This window comes from Acipenser ruthenus, chromosome 2 (genome assembly GCF_902713425.1).
Source record: "Acipenser ruthenus chromosome 2, fAciRut3.2 maternal haplotype, whole genome shotgun sequence".
NCBI lineage: Eukaryota > Metazoa > Chordata > Actinopteri > Acipenseriformes > Acipenseridae > Acipenser > Acipenser ruthenus.
Window position 1 is genome coordinate 60665668 of NC_081190.1, and position 15524 is coordinate 60681191.

A 15524-nucleotide genomic window follows, 5' to 3' on the forward strand; every position below is an offset into this window, starting at 1 on the left:
ATTATATTAGTTCCCATCTTGCCATTTTTGTTAAAGGTTTTATTTTATTTTTTAACTTTTTTTTTCACCCTCAGCTTGAAAGCCAGACATTTTCTTCAAAAGCCGCTCAGACAGGCAGGCAAACCTCACCAGAAGCCTCCCTGCCTCCTCCACTGGTACCCATTAACAGATCATGTTTCTCACCTGACAGCTACGCCAGTGTAGAGCCAATTAGCTTGCTGAAAGTAGATTACTTTGTCCCTGCACGTCTGCAGAAGACCTTAACCCCAGCCCCATACTTCTGCTCCCCGAGTCCTGAAAACCCACTGCACTTGAATGAAACAGCATCCACTGCCACAGATTCCATTTTCAGTGAATATTCATCTTGCACATTAAGTGAGTCCTCCACAGCCATTCTAGATGAGCTTCATATCTGTGGCTTTGACACCACTGAAAGTTCTGAAACACCTTCCCCGGCTTTGAGTCAGATGTCTGCTGTAACTGATGACTCCACCTTAACCTCCACTGCCACAGTCACTAATGTAATTATTCTTCCTTTTTCTTTTTTTTATTGTTGTGTAAAGCAGGATTTCGGTCAACAGCATGTGGGTCACTAATTTTACTTTTCTGTTCTCTCACACTCTTAATACTAATTACTTTGTTTGCTGTAAACTGTGCCTTTTCTTATCTAAGAGCAGTGTGCCAGTGTTGTAGCACAAGATTTTCTGTGTGCCAGAGGCACTGTCTCGATAGCAGAAGGTTTGAAACTTCAAGCCTAGATTGCACAGAGGACTGTCCTAAGTGGTGGGGTAAGAAGCTGTCCTCTCTGAATATACATCTGAAATTGGTGTTCCTAAGTTATGTTCAGTTTTACACTAAAATACAGTTGTTGTTGTCTTTGTACAACATTCCTGCATACAGTTCTGTAGTCTTCTTTTGCACACTACTTTTTTTCAGAGACCATGCTTGCCACCACATCCGTCTCTCTGTGAGCCAGTGGCTCCCTCTGCTTTTTTCAGCAGTAGGTTATTATAACTTAGAGACTCAAGACTTTCTGTATCTCAGGAAGCAAAACAGATATTTAGCACTATTCAAGCATACCATAATATTTAATTTAATAAGTATTTGCATAATGTGGTGTTTAATATTTGTAACTTTAAAACTGCAAAAGTAAATGTGGAATAGTGTGTGAGTAATTTCCCTCCTAGAGAAAAATACTAATAACATTTTACTGACAATGCCTATGGAGTTGGACCCATAACCATCTTATATTTGTAAATGCAAGATAATTTGTGCTATAAGGTAGTCGACACAGAGAATCTTGAGTCCAAACAAAAGCATAACATATATAGTAGTCTCTGCGTATAGGAACACCTCCTAAGAGAACACTTCGCCTAAGGGAATACCCTTGTGGTGAAACAGATTGTAAATGCTCCAGCTAAAGGAACAGGGACTTCGCTTAAAAGAACACCTTCTTGGGGCCCCCCCGAGTGACGCATCCGGTTAAGGCACTCCGCGTGGAGTGTGGAGTGTGGAGTGCGTGGGCTGTGCCGACTGTGGACGGGAGTTCCCAGGGGGGCGGCGCACAGTTGGCCGAGCGCCGCCCAGGTGGGGAAAGGCCTAGGTCGGCCAGGTTGTGTTCGGCTCGCCGCACACCAGCGACCCCTGTAGACTGGCCAGGTGCCTGCGGGCCTGCCTGACTTGTCATCATGAGAGTGTCTTGAGGCACATTGATTGGGTTATTAAATCTAGAACCACCATCATATCATTCACTCGTTATGTATTCTGATTTTCACGAGTGCACCTCATTGCTAGAAAATATCATGGAAACAAAACAGTGAAATGCACCGCTGTTTCTCTTGGTACAAAAAGTTTGAAATTGTTCGAGCTCTTGAAAAAAAACAGAATCAGACACAAGTTGCTGAGCAATTTGCTGTTTCCCGTTCTGGGGAGTTGCTTCACCATTCTGTTAAATAATGTGCATGTCTTGCATATTGCTGCTGCATTTTTTAACGTGTGTAGGGGTGCTGTGTTAATTTAGTTTGACAGTTAGTTTATTAACGTTAGTTTGTCTGTTACTTTTTATTATTATAGTTTATTAACATACACATACTTATTCAGTTCATTTCATATGTTGATGCACGTGCATCATGACAAGTAACACATATCTATTTATATATTGATTCATATTATGTCTGGTTTCTAACTCCGTCTTAGAAAACACTTCGGCTATAAGAACACTTTGCCTGCCTCCTGAGGGGTGTTCTCTTAGCCGGAGACTACTGTATATACATTTATGGAGACACTAGAAGATGGACAACAAGACTGTAGGACTACTAACATGGGTCATATGGGCTAATACTTGACACCTATAAGAGTTATTGCAGTAATTGTTCAATATCGCTACCAAACATCTCTTGCTGGCTTCCATACATGATTTATAATTTAAAAACACGGTCAGATTTAGACACTCTTTTGTCTAGATCACAAGATTTTGATTTTGAAATACTTCTACTACTGCTGTCCTTAAACAGCCTCTTTAAGTTGTGTTTCTTTAATAGCAAACATTGGATGTGTCAATCCCTTCATAAATAAATGCATATCTGTCTTTTGGGCAGCACTATTAATGAAATGTTTTGTCACGGTATACTGCTATATTTGGTTTTGTAAACCAAATGGAATGTCAGAACAATAACCAAACACCCCACATTCTTCCCTATCACCATTCTGTTTTCATTGCATACTAATTTTGTCCTTAAGTACCTGACAGCTGACAGTGTTACCTCATCCCAGCTCCTTCTTTTATTGGCTAGTGGTCATAAAGCATTTTTGTGTAGTTTTAATGATTCCTTGCTTGTTTTTTCTCAGGGCCAGATGACAGTGAACGGGAATCCAGGCATTGCTAGCAGCCCTCTGAGTCATTTACAAAGACCCTTCTCCCCTCCTTCAGATTACCCTCTTTCAGATTACCCTCCTCCACCACCTCTCAATCCAAACAGCCTTGTCATGCAACACAGCCGCAGCATGGGTAAGTTATTCTGTGCAAATTGTGTACCTTAAGGATGACGTACCCCACTCAGATTTGATTAAAATGAACAATGCAAGTACAAAATAAATCCCTGTCTTCCGCAGAGAATGTGTTGGCCAAGATGTGTCACATCAGAACAAGCAGTGTTAACAGCTAACCCTGTTTATAATGGGAATCATCTCAGTAAAGTACTGCAGTTAGTGTTTGTAATGACTTGGAATTTCCCTATCAATTATGAATTAAAAGATTTTATTGCAAAAAACATTTATGGGGGTGTGGAAGGGTGGTGGGCAATTCACTGACACACACGGGAGACAGAAGTTTTATTTGTAACGCCGCTCAGGCACACTGATTTATTTTTACCTGCAGAGGGCGCTGTTGGCCAAGGCCTGAATACTGGCAACAGTAAACAGGACTACAGGTTTACCAATGCTGGTATACAGTCCAGTGCACATACAAGTGCTCAAAAATAATAATGAAAACAAAAGGCGAAAGAAAAAGAGAAAATAAAACACAGTAATAAAACTACAAAACAAAAGTGCTGCTTACACAGTGCCCCCACTGCCGCTTAGCCGGTCAGTACGGGCCTCCGACCTACGTTCAGTTAATTCCTATACACTGGGGTGGCCAGAGTTCCCTGTACAACTACACACGTCCCATTGGGTACATAATTATTTCTTTTACTTTTTAGTTTCTTTTAAGGCAGGCTGTCTCACTCAGCCGTGCTTGCCTGGTCTTTGTCTACACTGATGTCTTCCGCCAGCGTCACTGGGTATCCTCTCTCCGGCCACCTGAATGCACAACCAAACGCAGCTCTTATGGGCCAAGCAATCCTCCAAGGCCCGCCTCTCAGCCACTCAGAGAGCGGGAAATCCAACACACCCCACCTCTCCGTGTCATTGCCATGACTGACAGGCGGATCTTGCGAGACTGCTGCCCTCTTCCTGCAGAACCACGGATACACCAGATAGTCAGCACAGATCTTTCCTGTTACACATCTTCCTTCCCAGAATGGCACCACCGGTCCATTCGAAAATCCTACATCCCCATGCCTTCGCGAGAGAAAAAGTGTGTGTTTTGATGCAGTTTCCCTGCTCGGTGGACTACCCTGAAGGCATAGGGCTGCAGGGCCAAATACCACCACCATCCGATGAAGGCATGCTAAGGGGGCATGACCTGTAATCAGGGTGAAGTGTCGCCCCAGGAGGTAGTACTGGAGTGACTCAACTGCCTATTTTACTGCGAGACACTCCTTCTCAATGGTGCTATAGTTTATCTCATGGGGAAGGAGCTTCCTGCTGATATACAGAACCGGGTGCTCGCTCCCCCGGACCTCCTGAGACAACACTGCCCCGAGACCTGTCTCTGACGCATCCATCTGCAGGGTGAACCTCCTACTAAAATCAGGACTGCTTAGCACTGGCTTGCTACACAGCCTTCGCTTCAAAGCGAGAAAGGCTCTCTGAAACGTGAGTAACCGGGCCCCCCTGTTACATTGGATCTCCTGTCTGTACTGAGCCTGCTGCAAATTGTCATGCGCCCATTTTCCCACAGACTCAAGACGTTTGCGTAGGTCCAATACATATTGGACAGTATTGGTCGAATTGTCCTGCTGCTTCTCCCACATCTCTCTGATCAGATCGAGCACACTCCGGGGTCTCCGCCCATACAGCAGCTCGAATGGTGACAGTCCCGTAGATGCTTGAGGTACCTCTCTGATAGCAAAGAGAAGGGGAGGAATCAGCTGGTAGTGCACGTCACTGTCAATAAATATGCACAACATGTTTTTGAGGGTCTTATTAAAACACTCCACAAGACCATCAGTCTGGGGGTGAAAGACTGAGGTTTTAATCCCCAAAAGTTTACATGTTCTGCGGACTAGCCTGGACATAAAGTTGGTGCCTTGGTCGGTAAGTATTTCCTTGGGGATCCCCACCCAGGAGAAAACCTTCACAAGGTCGTTGGCAACAGACGGAGGGGAATGGCCTCTGGATAACGCGTAGCATAATCCAAAATGACCAATAGGTGTGTGTATCTGGCCGCACTCCTTTCTATCGGTCCCACTATATCTATTCCAATACGCTCAAATGGAACTTCCACTAGGGCAATGGCATCAGTGGAGCTCGTGGGACGGCTCTAGGACTAGCTTTTTGACATTTCCCACAGCGCAAAAACGCCTGACGTCACCATCCAGCCCCAGCCAATAGAACCGTGTCATGAGCCTCGCTTTGGTCTTGTCCCTTCCCAAATGACCAGACGGGAATAGCATGAGCCAGCTGCAGCAAATCCTCCTTAAAGGGCTGAGGAATGATCAACTGGTGACGCACTTCCCCGATCTGGGGTAATTTTTCAACACGGTACAACAGGTCTCGATTAATTTCAAAATGAGGGTACATGGCGGCGCGCCTGGGCTCCACCACCCGACCATTAACCACAGCTTCTTGGTCAAAGAGTCTGCTCAGCACGTTGTCATGCCCTTGCTCAAGTCGGAAGTCACGGGAACAAGCTAAAAAATCAGCTCCCATGGCTTCCAGCTCGGGATCAGGTTGGTCCTGAGCAGAGGCAGCCGAGCCACACCCCTGCGCTGGCTCCGCGGCCTCCCCCCCAGACTCTTCATTAATCACCCCCACCTGAAACTTCTCTGACTCCCTCCATTACCAGCCCTCATTCTTAGCGGCCTGGAGTTCCCATTTAGTTTTGCGGGGTCTAAATCTATGGCAATAGCAGTCCGGGTCACGAAAGGGGACTCTCCAATTACTTCCTCTTTCTTAGCCAATAGGGAGGACGGGGCCGTCACAGCAGCCAACCAATCTTTAAACTGCTCGCAGTCCCGTCCCAGAACTACAGGCACTGGCAATCGAGGACACAAACCCAACTGCACTCACGTCACCTGCTGACCAATTTTTAAATTCACAAACATCTTAGGATAAGTGCGCACATCCCCATGAATACAACTGTACAAACCTGCCATATCTAGTGCACACTTATATTCAGTATTTTTTTAAATCTATAAATATACACAACAATACATTGTTTACACGTGCAGGGCTTTTGCCCTGCCACATACCCTCCCACCCTCATAATGGAACCCCTAGGGTCCATTTGACAACTAACCCGCTCCCCGCAATAAATGCATGGGTGGGTGGGAGGGAACATTGGGGCTCAGCCAGCCTCTATTAAATACCAGATGGCCAGGGTTGCTCTCAACAATTTGCACACCCTGCCGTCTGATGCCAGCTGGTGCCAACATTAGCTCCCTACTATTTACTGTGTTTCTGTACAGTTTAACCCCCACAGTGAACCCTGGACTTCTGTAAAGGGGTGCCGGTTTATCCCCCACAGTGAACCCTGGGCTTCTATAAAGGGGTGCCCGTTTAACCCCCACAGTGAACCCTGGGCATCTATAAAGGGATGCCCGTTTAACCCCCACAGTGACCCCTGGGCTTCTATAAAGGAGTGTCCGTTTAACCCCCACAGTGATCCCTGGGCTTCTATAAAGGGGTGCCCGTTTAATCCCCACAGTGACCCCTGGGCTTCTATAAAGGGGTGCCCATTTAACCCCTGGCCTACCCCTTAACTCCAGTGTCCCCTTTGTCCATTTGTGGGTCCCCGCTGGCAGCAACGCAGGACCCTCTGGCAGTGAAGAGCAGCCGAACCCAGACGACGGCGAGCAGGCAACTCCAGGCGAAGGCAGTAGCCGACCCTCAGGAGGCAATGCCGGTAGGGGAGCCCCCGGCCAAGAAGTAGACAATGGGAGCTCCACTTCTCCCCCCTGGTGGTGATGCTGGTTGTGAAGGTGGCAGTGGCCCCTCTCCTTCTGGCTGCGAAGGCAGCAGGGGCTCATCCCCTTCTGGCTACAAAGGCGGCGGGCTCATCCCCTTCTGGCTACGAAGACAGCAGGGGCTCCTCCCCTTCTGGCTGCGAAGGCGGCAGGGGCTCCTCCCCTTCTGGCTGCGAAGGTGGCAGGGGCTCCTCCCCTTATCTCAGCAGCACTTCCTGTTGATTCTGAGGGTCATCCACTACTCACCCTCGTCCCCCCAAAACAATTTCGGGGGAGTGAGGCCTTAGCTCCTTCATCAGGGGATCATCCCCCCCCCTGTAAATTGCCGTGGCAATGGTTCTGGGCACAGCCGTGGCTCTTCCTCCTGGGACAGCAGCTCTTCTGCCTCGCTCTGGACCTCAAGCTCCTCCCACTCTAGGTCTGTGTCTGCGTCCTCTTCCTGGTCATGGCAGTTGGCCTCCACATGTCCATACTCCATGCAAATAGAGCACATGGGTGCACTAGCCTGGGCCAACTGGGACTGCTCCGCCTCCCACCGCTCTCTATGGATCCGGTCATCCACCCTGCCCATGGCATCCAAAGCCCCTTTTAGTGCCGGATAATGCCCACGGATCCCCTTGAGCTGGGCTTCTGAGGTCAGGTGGACGAAATCCACAAGCATCTCTATTCAAGTAAACAAAAAAGTTGCAGTGACAGGTTGCCGCCACTAGGGTACCAGCAATGATAGCCCTAGTGCACGAGGACATACACAGACAGAGTGTAATCAAAATAAGAACTCCAAAAATGCAAAACAAAATATAGTGAGAAAACAGCTAAAAACAAAAGTTTGCCAAACACTGTCTTAGTGCTGCTCCCACTAAAAGGGAGGTCCCGCTCCGGAACCTACTCTGACACACTAAAAATAAACTGTTGTGAGATCAAAATCCCCTAAATTAATCCCTACACAATTCACTCACCCTGGCTCTCCACACAGTAGTGAGGCTGCAAGCTTGCTGGAACTAGAACAAAAGAACTGGCTTTCCAGCTCCTTTTTTATACCATGTGGCTGGGCTTAACTCATCATCAATTAGTCAATTAAGCCCCAGCCACATTCCGCACAGAGTTGGAATTAACCCCATCCCTGCCAAACTTAAATTCAAAAATTCAAAACTTTCCAACTTTATGTACAACTACAAAAGCCTGCCATATCTAGTGCACACTTACATTCAATATTTTTTTAAAACTATACATATACACAACAATACATTATTTACACGTGCAGGGCTTTTGAACTCCTACAATGGGTTTAAGTAAAACAATAAACAATATATAGCTATTCATCAATAAAATATGATCATTAAAAAATGATGCATTCAATTCTATTTGTTTCTACTGGATTATAGCCTCATATAGTTCACAAATGATTGTGGTATGTTATTATTAAAATTAGGTCATTCATTTCAGGACTGAGCTTCACAATATAAGATTAAATAGTTAAATTAAAAGCATTACAACCATCATTGAATCATTGCTAAGTTATTATTAAAAACATTTTTAAAACATGATTGTTTCTAATTCCTTGAATGTTGTTCCATTCCATTTAAACTTTATAGGAAAGATTATAATCTTTAAAACAGTGGAAGAATAATTGTTATTATTTATCATGCATCAAGATGTATATAAATCAATTATATACAACACAATGTTAATAATACGTTTACTTTGGTGATTATAAAGCCAAAATCAATGCATTTCGGATCATTCATGCAGAGCTGTATCAGAAGATTAATCATTAGGGATTACAAATATGAATCAGATCAAATTGGACTTGGCTACTAAAGAATAGAAAATTATGCCACCCGCTGTCCTGCCTCTCTATTGTCTTATAAAATGTTAACTTTTCTCCATTTTGGCAGTTCTGTAATTATCATCTTAACAAAAACATGCATTCCAAGCAAGTGAAGCAAATGCCTGCAGGAGCTGGCATTGTTTTTGTTTTGTTATGTAGCATTTGAGTTTAGCTCGCAAAGTTTGATCTTCATTGTGCCATCATTGAATTTGTGTAATGTGCCATCTTATTGATGTATACAGAATTGTCTGAAACCATGACACAGGAACCCTATTCTCATGGCTACACTGCAGTGAGCCCAGTACCAATCTGTAGGACGTCTGAAGAGGAGAAGAGAGTGTCTATTATTAAAGCACCTCATTATTCAGGGATTGGGCCAGTTGATGAATCTGGAATTCCAATTGCTATGAGAACGGTAAGAGCATTTCAAGTCTTTTTCTGCCAAGAATTCTATTTTAATTTAGTCCTGTTTAAGGGTTTAAATATTTTTATAGTGAACAAAATTCAATCCCCCTTTTTACTTTCTCATTTTGAATGTAAAGTACTAATTTTTTTCATTTTAAAGCTGTTTTTAATGCATCAACATTTAATATATACTGTATAGAACTTTGCTGAAACAACCCTCTGAGTAACTGTTAATACAGTTACAGTAGTCACTCGCTAATACAAACACTGTTATATCATTCATTCGGATGTGCCAGACACAACATATGTCCCCCAATAATAACCAATTTAGTGTGACGCTAGGTCACTGTGAATTGCATGACCCAAAGGCAGGACAAAATTAAACGGAAGAACAAATACAAGTAGCTACTAAATCTCTAAAATTAAGAACATGATTAAAAGAGGGCATACAAACAAACTCTACAGAGTTTAAATAAACTGAGATTGATTGGTTGGAAAAGGACTGAATTTGATGTCTTTAACTGCTTTTTGCAAAGAAAAGAAAGTCTAACTCATACCAACAGAAAAGAAGTAGCTGGTAGGCGATGTGTTTTACTTGCAGCCACAAGTACACTGTAAAATGTTCTATCTAAGTTCAAAATGATTTATTTGTGACGTATATTTAAGGTAATGTATAGTATCATAACCTGTCAATGCGGCACTGTGATCTGTTTTGTGTTAATTGTGTACTAAGTGTGTTATTTTCACATTGTACAGTAATGTGTACAATGCGGCAGCAGGATTTATTTTGTGTTACCGGTAGCCTATAGGCAAAAGTAAAAAAGCAAGTGTGCTAGGTATTAATTTGATTTTACTACTGTACTGTATACTGTATAGACCTACTGTACAGATTTATATTTGTGCTCTCTTCAACTACTGGCGCTAGGTGTATTGTTCTTTCAAATTGAATAACTGTGGCTCTAATTGTAATTGAAGTGCAGCAGTGGATTCAGTGAATCCTACCACTATAGACAAATTGCACCTCCCTCAGAATTGATAAGTACTTGTACTAATCTCTGAACAAACCGTAGCCCCCAGAGAAATTCTGTCCTTGTGATTTTATTCTGGAAGTAAAGCACAGTCCCTTTTCCATTTTCTGGCAAGCAGCCAATAGCTCTGCACTTTTAACCTATTTGAAACATGTAACTCCAGAAATTGACTAAATTGTATTTTATAATCTAGACGGTGGACAGGCCAAAGGATTGGTATAAGACCATGTTCAAGCAAATTCATATGGTGCACAAACCAGGTAGGTATTTTTTTATCATTTACAGTAACAAAGTGCATCAAATGTTTGTTTGTTTTTCAGTTCTTCATTTAGCTTGTGAATTTTATACTTAAATATTGTACACACGTTGACTATGTTTACATCATCTATAGACGTAGCACACTATAAGACTAGCGTTATTATTCATGAAACAAATTCACTTGACCCTGGCCTTTTTTATTTTGACATGGGTTTACAACAAACTTGCCATGCCAGTGGGGCTGTGCTAATATTCTGGATGTCATGAATCATAAGAACTGTGTATTGCATTACAAAGGGTGTCATTATTGTGATCAGCGCTCCAGATAAGATTTGGGGTAATTTACTCTCCAATCTAGACACTATGTGTGTAAAATGTATTTTGTGTGAGAAAAATGCAACATTACCTTGAAGTCATGAGTACTTTCAATAAATATTGTACATACTTTAATTCTAACTTATGGGGTATTGTGGCAAAGTGGTAATGACGTGCAGGTGAGTGCAGTGCAGAAGAATCACACAGACAAACGTTGGTACAGGTGCAAGGGTGTTTATTTAAATTAATAAATGTCCAGAGCCTCAAGGCAAAACCTGTAACTAATAATAATGCTGGAAGTGATACAGCGGCGTGTATCACTTCTCGTTATAATCCTACGGGTTTGACCCGCAACCCCAAAGTCCCGTTCCGACACCCACACTAAACACAAACACAAAGACAGTGCGTGATTCAAGTGCTAAAAGGTGCAAAACAAAAGACAGTTCCAGTAGTGAAAAGGTGAGTGGTGAAGTCCGGGTTTGTCGCTGGCCTGCGGCTGCAGCTCCGGATCGTGCTCAGTAATCTTTAGTGAGACAACAACACACAAGACACACAGTGTTAGAACACAGACACAAAACACTCACGGTCGATCTCACAAACGGGCTCCTTCTTGGTCATATAATTTAACCATATGCAAAGGAACAGATCACTCAAGCCATGCCCCCTATTTATACCCTTGCCCATGACCCCGAGGTTAACGAGCGCATCCGCTCCTCCAGTCCTCGGATGCCACGCCGCTTACCGTCTGGGTCACTGAGCTCGGGTGCCATAGCTCCGCCCCCTTCCGAACTGACCGACTTCCATCTACCCTACGGAATAAATTGTCGTGCCATTTCATTAAGGGTACTCTGTTCCTCGTACACCGTGCTCTCACAGGTCGAAAGGGAGATCTAACACTAAGACTCATTCGATCTCTGTCACATATCCCACCGCTCAGAGTGGAGCCGAAGGAACACTCGGCTAAACCTACCTTTCCCATTACTCCCCCCTCCCGGGAAAAATAATCCGCATTTTGGTGGTCTTTCCCTGCACGGTGTACCATATGGTACATGAAGGGCTGCAATGCCAGATACCACCGAGTTATCCGGGCATTGCTGTCCTTCATTGTGCTTAACCACTTGAGTGGGGCGTGGTCAGTGACAAGATCAAATGAGTGTCCCAGCAGGTAATATCTTAAAGAGTGAGTAGCCCATTTAATGGCCAAACACTCTTTTTCGACGACGGAGTAGTTGCGCTCCCGAGGGAGCATTTTTTTACTTATGTACAGAACAGGGTGTTCTACTCCGCCTACCATTTGAGACAGGACTGCACCCAAGCCGACATCCGAAGCATCGGTGTGGAGGATGAATCTCTTAGTGAAGTCTGGCGTGATGAGAGCAGGGGCCTGGCAAAGTCTCTGCTTAACAGTATTAAACGCCCCCTGACATTCTTCTGACCATTTAATTGAATTTGGTGCGCTCTTTTTGGTGAGGTCAACTAAGGGATTAACCACTGTGGCATACTCGGGGATAAAGCGGCGGTAATAACCGGCTAACCCCAGTAGCGACCGCACTTGAGCCTTGGTTTTGGGGATTGCCGCGTCTACCAAGGCCTGGACCTTGGAGACAACGGGTTTCACCCTGCCATTCCCCATTACAAACCCCAAATATTGCGTTTCTTTTTTGGCAAACGCACATTTTCGCAAGTTAGCTGTCAGCCGGGCTGCCCTTAGAGACTGAAGGACGGCTGTGATCCTAGCCAAATGCTCTCGCCAGGTGGAGCTGTAAATGACCACATCATCAATATACGCTGCCGCATATTCACGATGTGGGTGTAAAACCTGGTCCATCAGTCTCTGGAAGGCAGCAGGCGCACCATGTAACCCAAACGGCATGGTTGTAAAATGAAACAGCCCCTCTGGTGTTGAAAATGCGGTTTTCTCTCTAGAACTACGAGTTAACGGGATCTGCCAATATCCCTTCGTCAGATCCAGAGTGGAGATGAACCTCGCCGTCCCCAGTCTATCTAGGAGTTCGTCGACCCGAGGCATGGGATACGCATCAAACTTGGCAATAGCGTTTACCTTGCGGAAATCAACGCAGAAGCGGTTGGTGCCGTCCTTTTTGGCCACTATCACAATTGGACTGCACCACTCGCTCCTGGAAGGCTCAATCACCCCAAGTTCGAGCATGTCCCATACCTCTTTGCGAACGCCACTCCGTCGACTTTCCGGGATCCGGTAAGGTCTCTCTCGCACTGTGACACCTGGGGGAGAGATAATGTCATATTCAGCGAGGTTAGTTCTACCGGGCGTGTTAGAAAAAACATCGCTAAATTCCTCAATTAACCTACGTAGTTCACGTTGCTGATCAGGAAGTAACTGTTCCCCCATCGAAATGTTCTTTGTGCTAGAGGGTTCTAGCTCGGGCCCTAAATCATCCTCTATATTGCCTGGGGCTATAAATAACACCTCTCTTGCCTGCCAGGGCTTTAATAAATTTATATGATAAATTTCTTTTTTGTTACGGCGATCGGGCTGTTTAATTTCGTAATTCACCTTTCCTATAGCCCGAATCACCTCATATGGCCCTTGCCATTTAGCACATAGTTTGGATTCCGCTGAGGGAAGTAGCAGCATTACTTTGTCTCCAGGTCGAAAAGTTCGGATTAATGCATTTTGATTGTAATGCTGCTGTTGTCGATGCTGAGCCGATCTGAGATTGTCTTGGGCCAAACGACCGACCAAATCTAGGCGATCTCTCAGTAGGAGCACATGCTGCACTACATTTTTGGACGAGCCTTTGTGCTCCTCCCACCCCTCTCTCAACAGATCGAGAATGCCGCGAGGCTGTCGGCCGTACAAGAGCTCGAAGGGGGAGAACCCTGTCGAACTCTGCGGCACCTCTCTCACCGCAAAAAGGAGGTAGGGAAGAAGCGATGCCCAATGTTTTTGCTCCTGATTCACAAATCGTCTCAGCATCGCCTTTAGAGTCTGATTAAAACGTTCCACCAAACCGTCCGTCTGTGGATGGTAAACCGACGTTCTGATGGGACGTATTTTTAGTAATTTATATACCTGCTGTAGCGTATTTGACAAGAAATTAGTTCCATGATCAGTCAATATCTCGTTGGGGATCCCTACTCTTGCCATAATCTGCACTAGTTCTTTGGCTATCGCAGCAGCACTAGTGGACCTCAATGGAACTGCCTCTGGGTATCGCGTTGCGTAATCTACCACCACTAATATATGCGTATACCCGGAGTCAGAAGGTAGCAAAGGGCCGACTATGTCCACTGCGATGCGTTCAAAGGGGGTGGAAATAATCGGCAGTGGGACCAAAGGGGCGGGGCGCACTCGACCCGGCGCTACTCTCTGGCAGTCTGGGCATGTGGCTACATATTTCGACACTTCCTTATAAAGACCTGGCCAAAAGAATCGAGCCAATATCCGTTCCCTTGTCTTGTCAACTCCGAGGTGCCCCGCAAAAGGGATATCATGCGCCAGCCTCATGACCTCCAGCCGACAAGACGGGGGGACCAATAATTGTGTTACAGGATGTCCTGTGCCCGCGGCCAGGTTTACCCTATATAGTAATTGCCCCTTGATAATGAAGTGTGGAAATACTAGTGCCCCAGCGCCTTCAACATCCTTACCTTCAATGGACCGGACCTGTCCCCGAATGTGCACCAGTGATGGGTCATTGTCCTGCTCCCACACTAGGTTCACATTCGAGTGCCACATGTCCGGTATATTGAGCGGGGCGGGAGTAACATCTGCCCTTGATGGCCCAGTAACCTCGCCCTCTCGGTCACACTGCGTTCCGACCCCCTTCGACTGACGTTTTTCACCGTTATAACAGGCTCCCACCAGCCCCCAGCCTTGTCTCATTAACGCTCCCTCCCATTTCCGCAGCCTTCTCTCTTTGTTTGTTTTTTTCGGCCGGAACAGGGAAGAGAACATTTCCGCTTGAAAGGGAAAAACATTACCAATCATTTCCCCTTCTACTTTTTCTGCCACATTTGCGTGTATGGCCGGGACTGCCCTTAATTTCAATAAATCTTTATAGTTGGGCCAGTCCCGACCCAGAATAATGGGATGTGGTAACCTTTCCGCTACCCCAACTACCAGGGAACGTTTCATCGGACCGACCGATAAATATGCTTTTACTGTGGGGTATGTTGCCGTGTCTCCATGGATACAGGAGATCGCCACCTGACCTTGTGGCTGCCACACCATACCGCCTAAGAGAGATGCTCTAATTAAGGTCTGACCACACCCTGTGTCCACTAATGCATGGGTTTTCACATTTCCAAAAATCACCTTAACAATACAAGGCCCCTCCCGACCATTTTTCCCTCGCTTACCCGCTTCAGATGCCAGATTACAGACGGCCACGTCACACTCCATCGCAGATGGGCATGACCTAGCCTGATGTCCCGGCTGGCGGCACCTAAAACAGGTAGGGGGAAAGGAGGGCACAGTATTAAATGGTCTGTCCCGCTGCTGGTATGGCAACGGGGCAGGGGCAGCACCTCTACCCCAGCTGGGGGCCAACCTTGGTCTCCATGAAGAGGAGGCAAGGTCGCCCATTGGGGTTGGTGCTCTTGGAGGTCGTTGAACCGGTCCTGGTGGTGGGGCTGATGGAGCAGAGAGAGGAGGTGGGGCTCGGCCGCTCCGTTGAGGTGGGGTGAGTAGCCCGGTCTGGGCGGATACCAGGGAGTCCTCGAAGTCCTCAGCGAGCTTGACTGCCTGTTCCAGGGTGTCGGGGTTGTGGCGCCGTATCCATCCTTGGGTCTCGGCGCCGACCACATGACAAAACTGCTCAATGACGATGGCCTCCCCCATCTGGGCAGTTGTTTTTAGCGCCGGGGTGAGCCAGTGTATCATGTGGTCACAGAGCTTCTGCGCGACCACCCTGGGGC

The 15524-nt window shown here is 45.8% G+C and overlaps 1 protein-coding gene across 27 annotated transcripts in view; it reads left to right on the forward strand.

Annotated features, from left to right (window-relative positions):
- LOC117409047 (sorbin and SH3 domain-containing protein 2-like) overlaps positions 1-15524 on the forward strand; it is a 147875-nt gene that overhangs the window by 96151 nt on the left and 36200 nt on the right. For 18 of the 27 annotated variants that reach the window (XM_058997934.1, XM_058997940.1, XM_058997928.1 and 15 more), the window contains 4 exons: positions 75-521; positions 2848-3007; positions 8859-9031; positions 10243-10309. In XM_058997934.1, the coding sequence (XP_058853917.1) occupies positions 75-521; positions 2848-3007; positions 8859-9031; positions 10243-10309 (847 nt within the window). The remainder of the gene's footprint in view (positions 1-74; positions 522-2847; positions 3008-8858; positions 9032-10242; positions 10310-15524) is intronic. The other 9 variants (XM_058998010.1, XM_058998087.1, XM_058998060.1 and 6 more) reach the window with 1 other exon arrangement.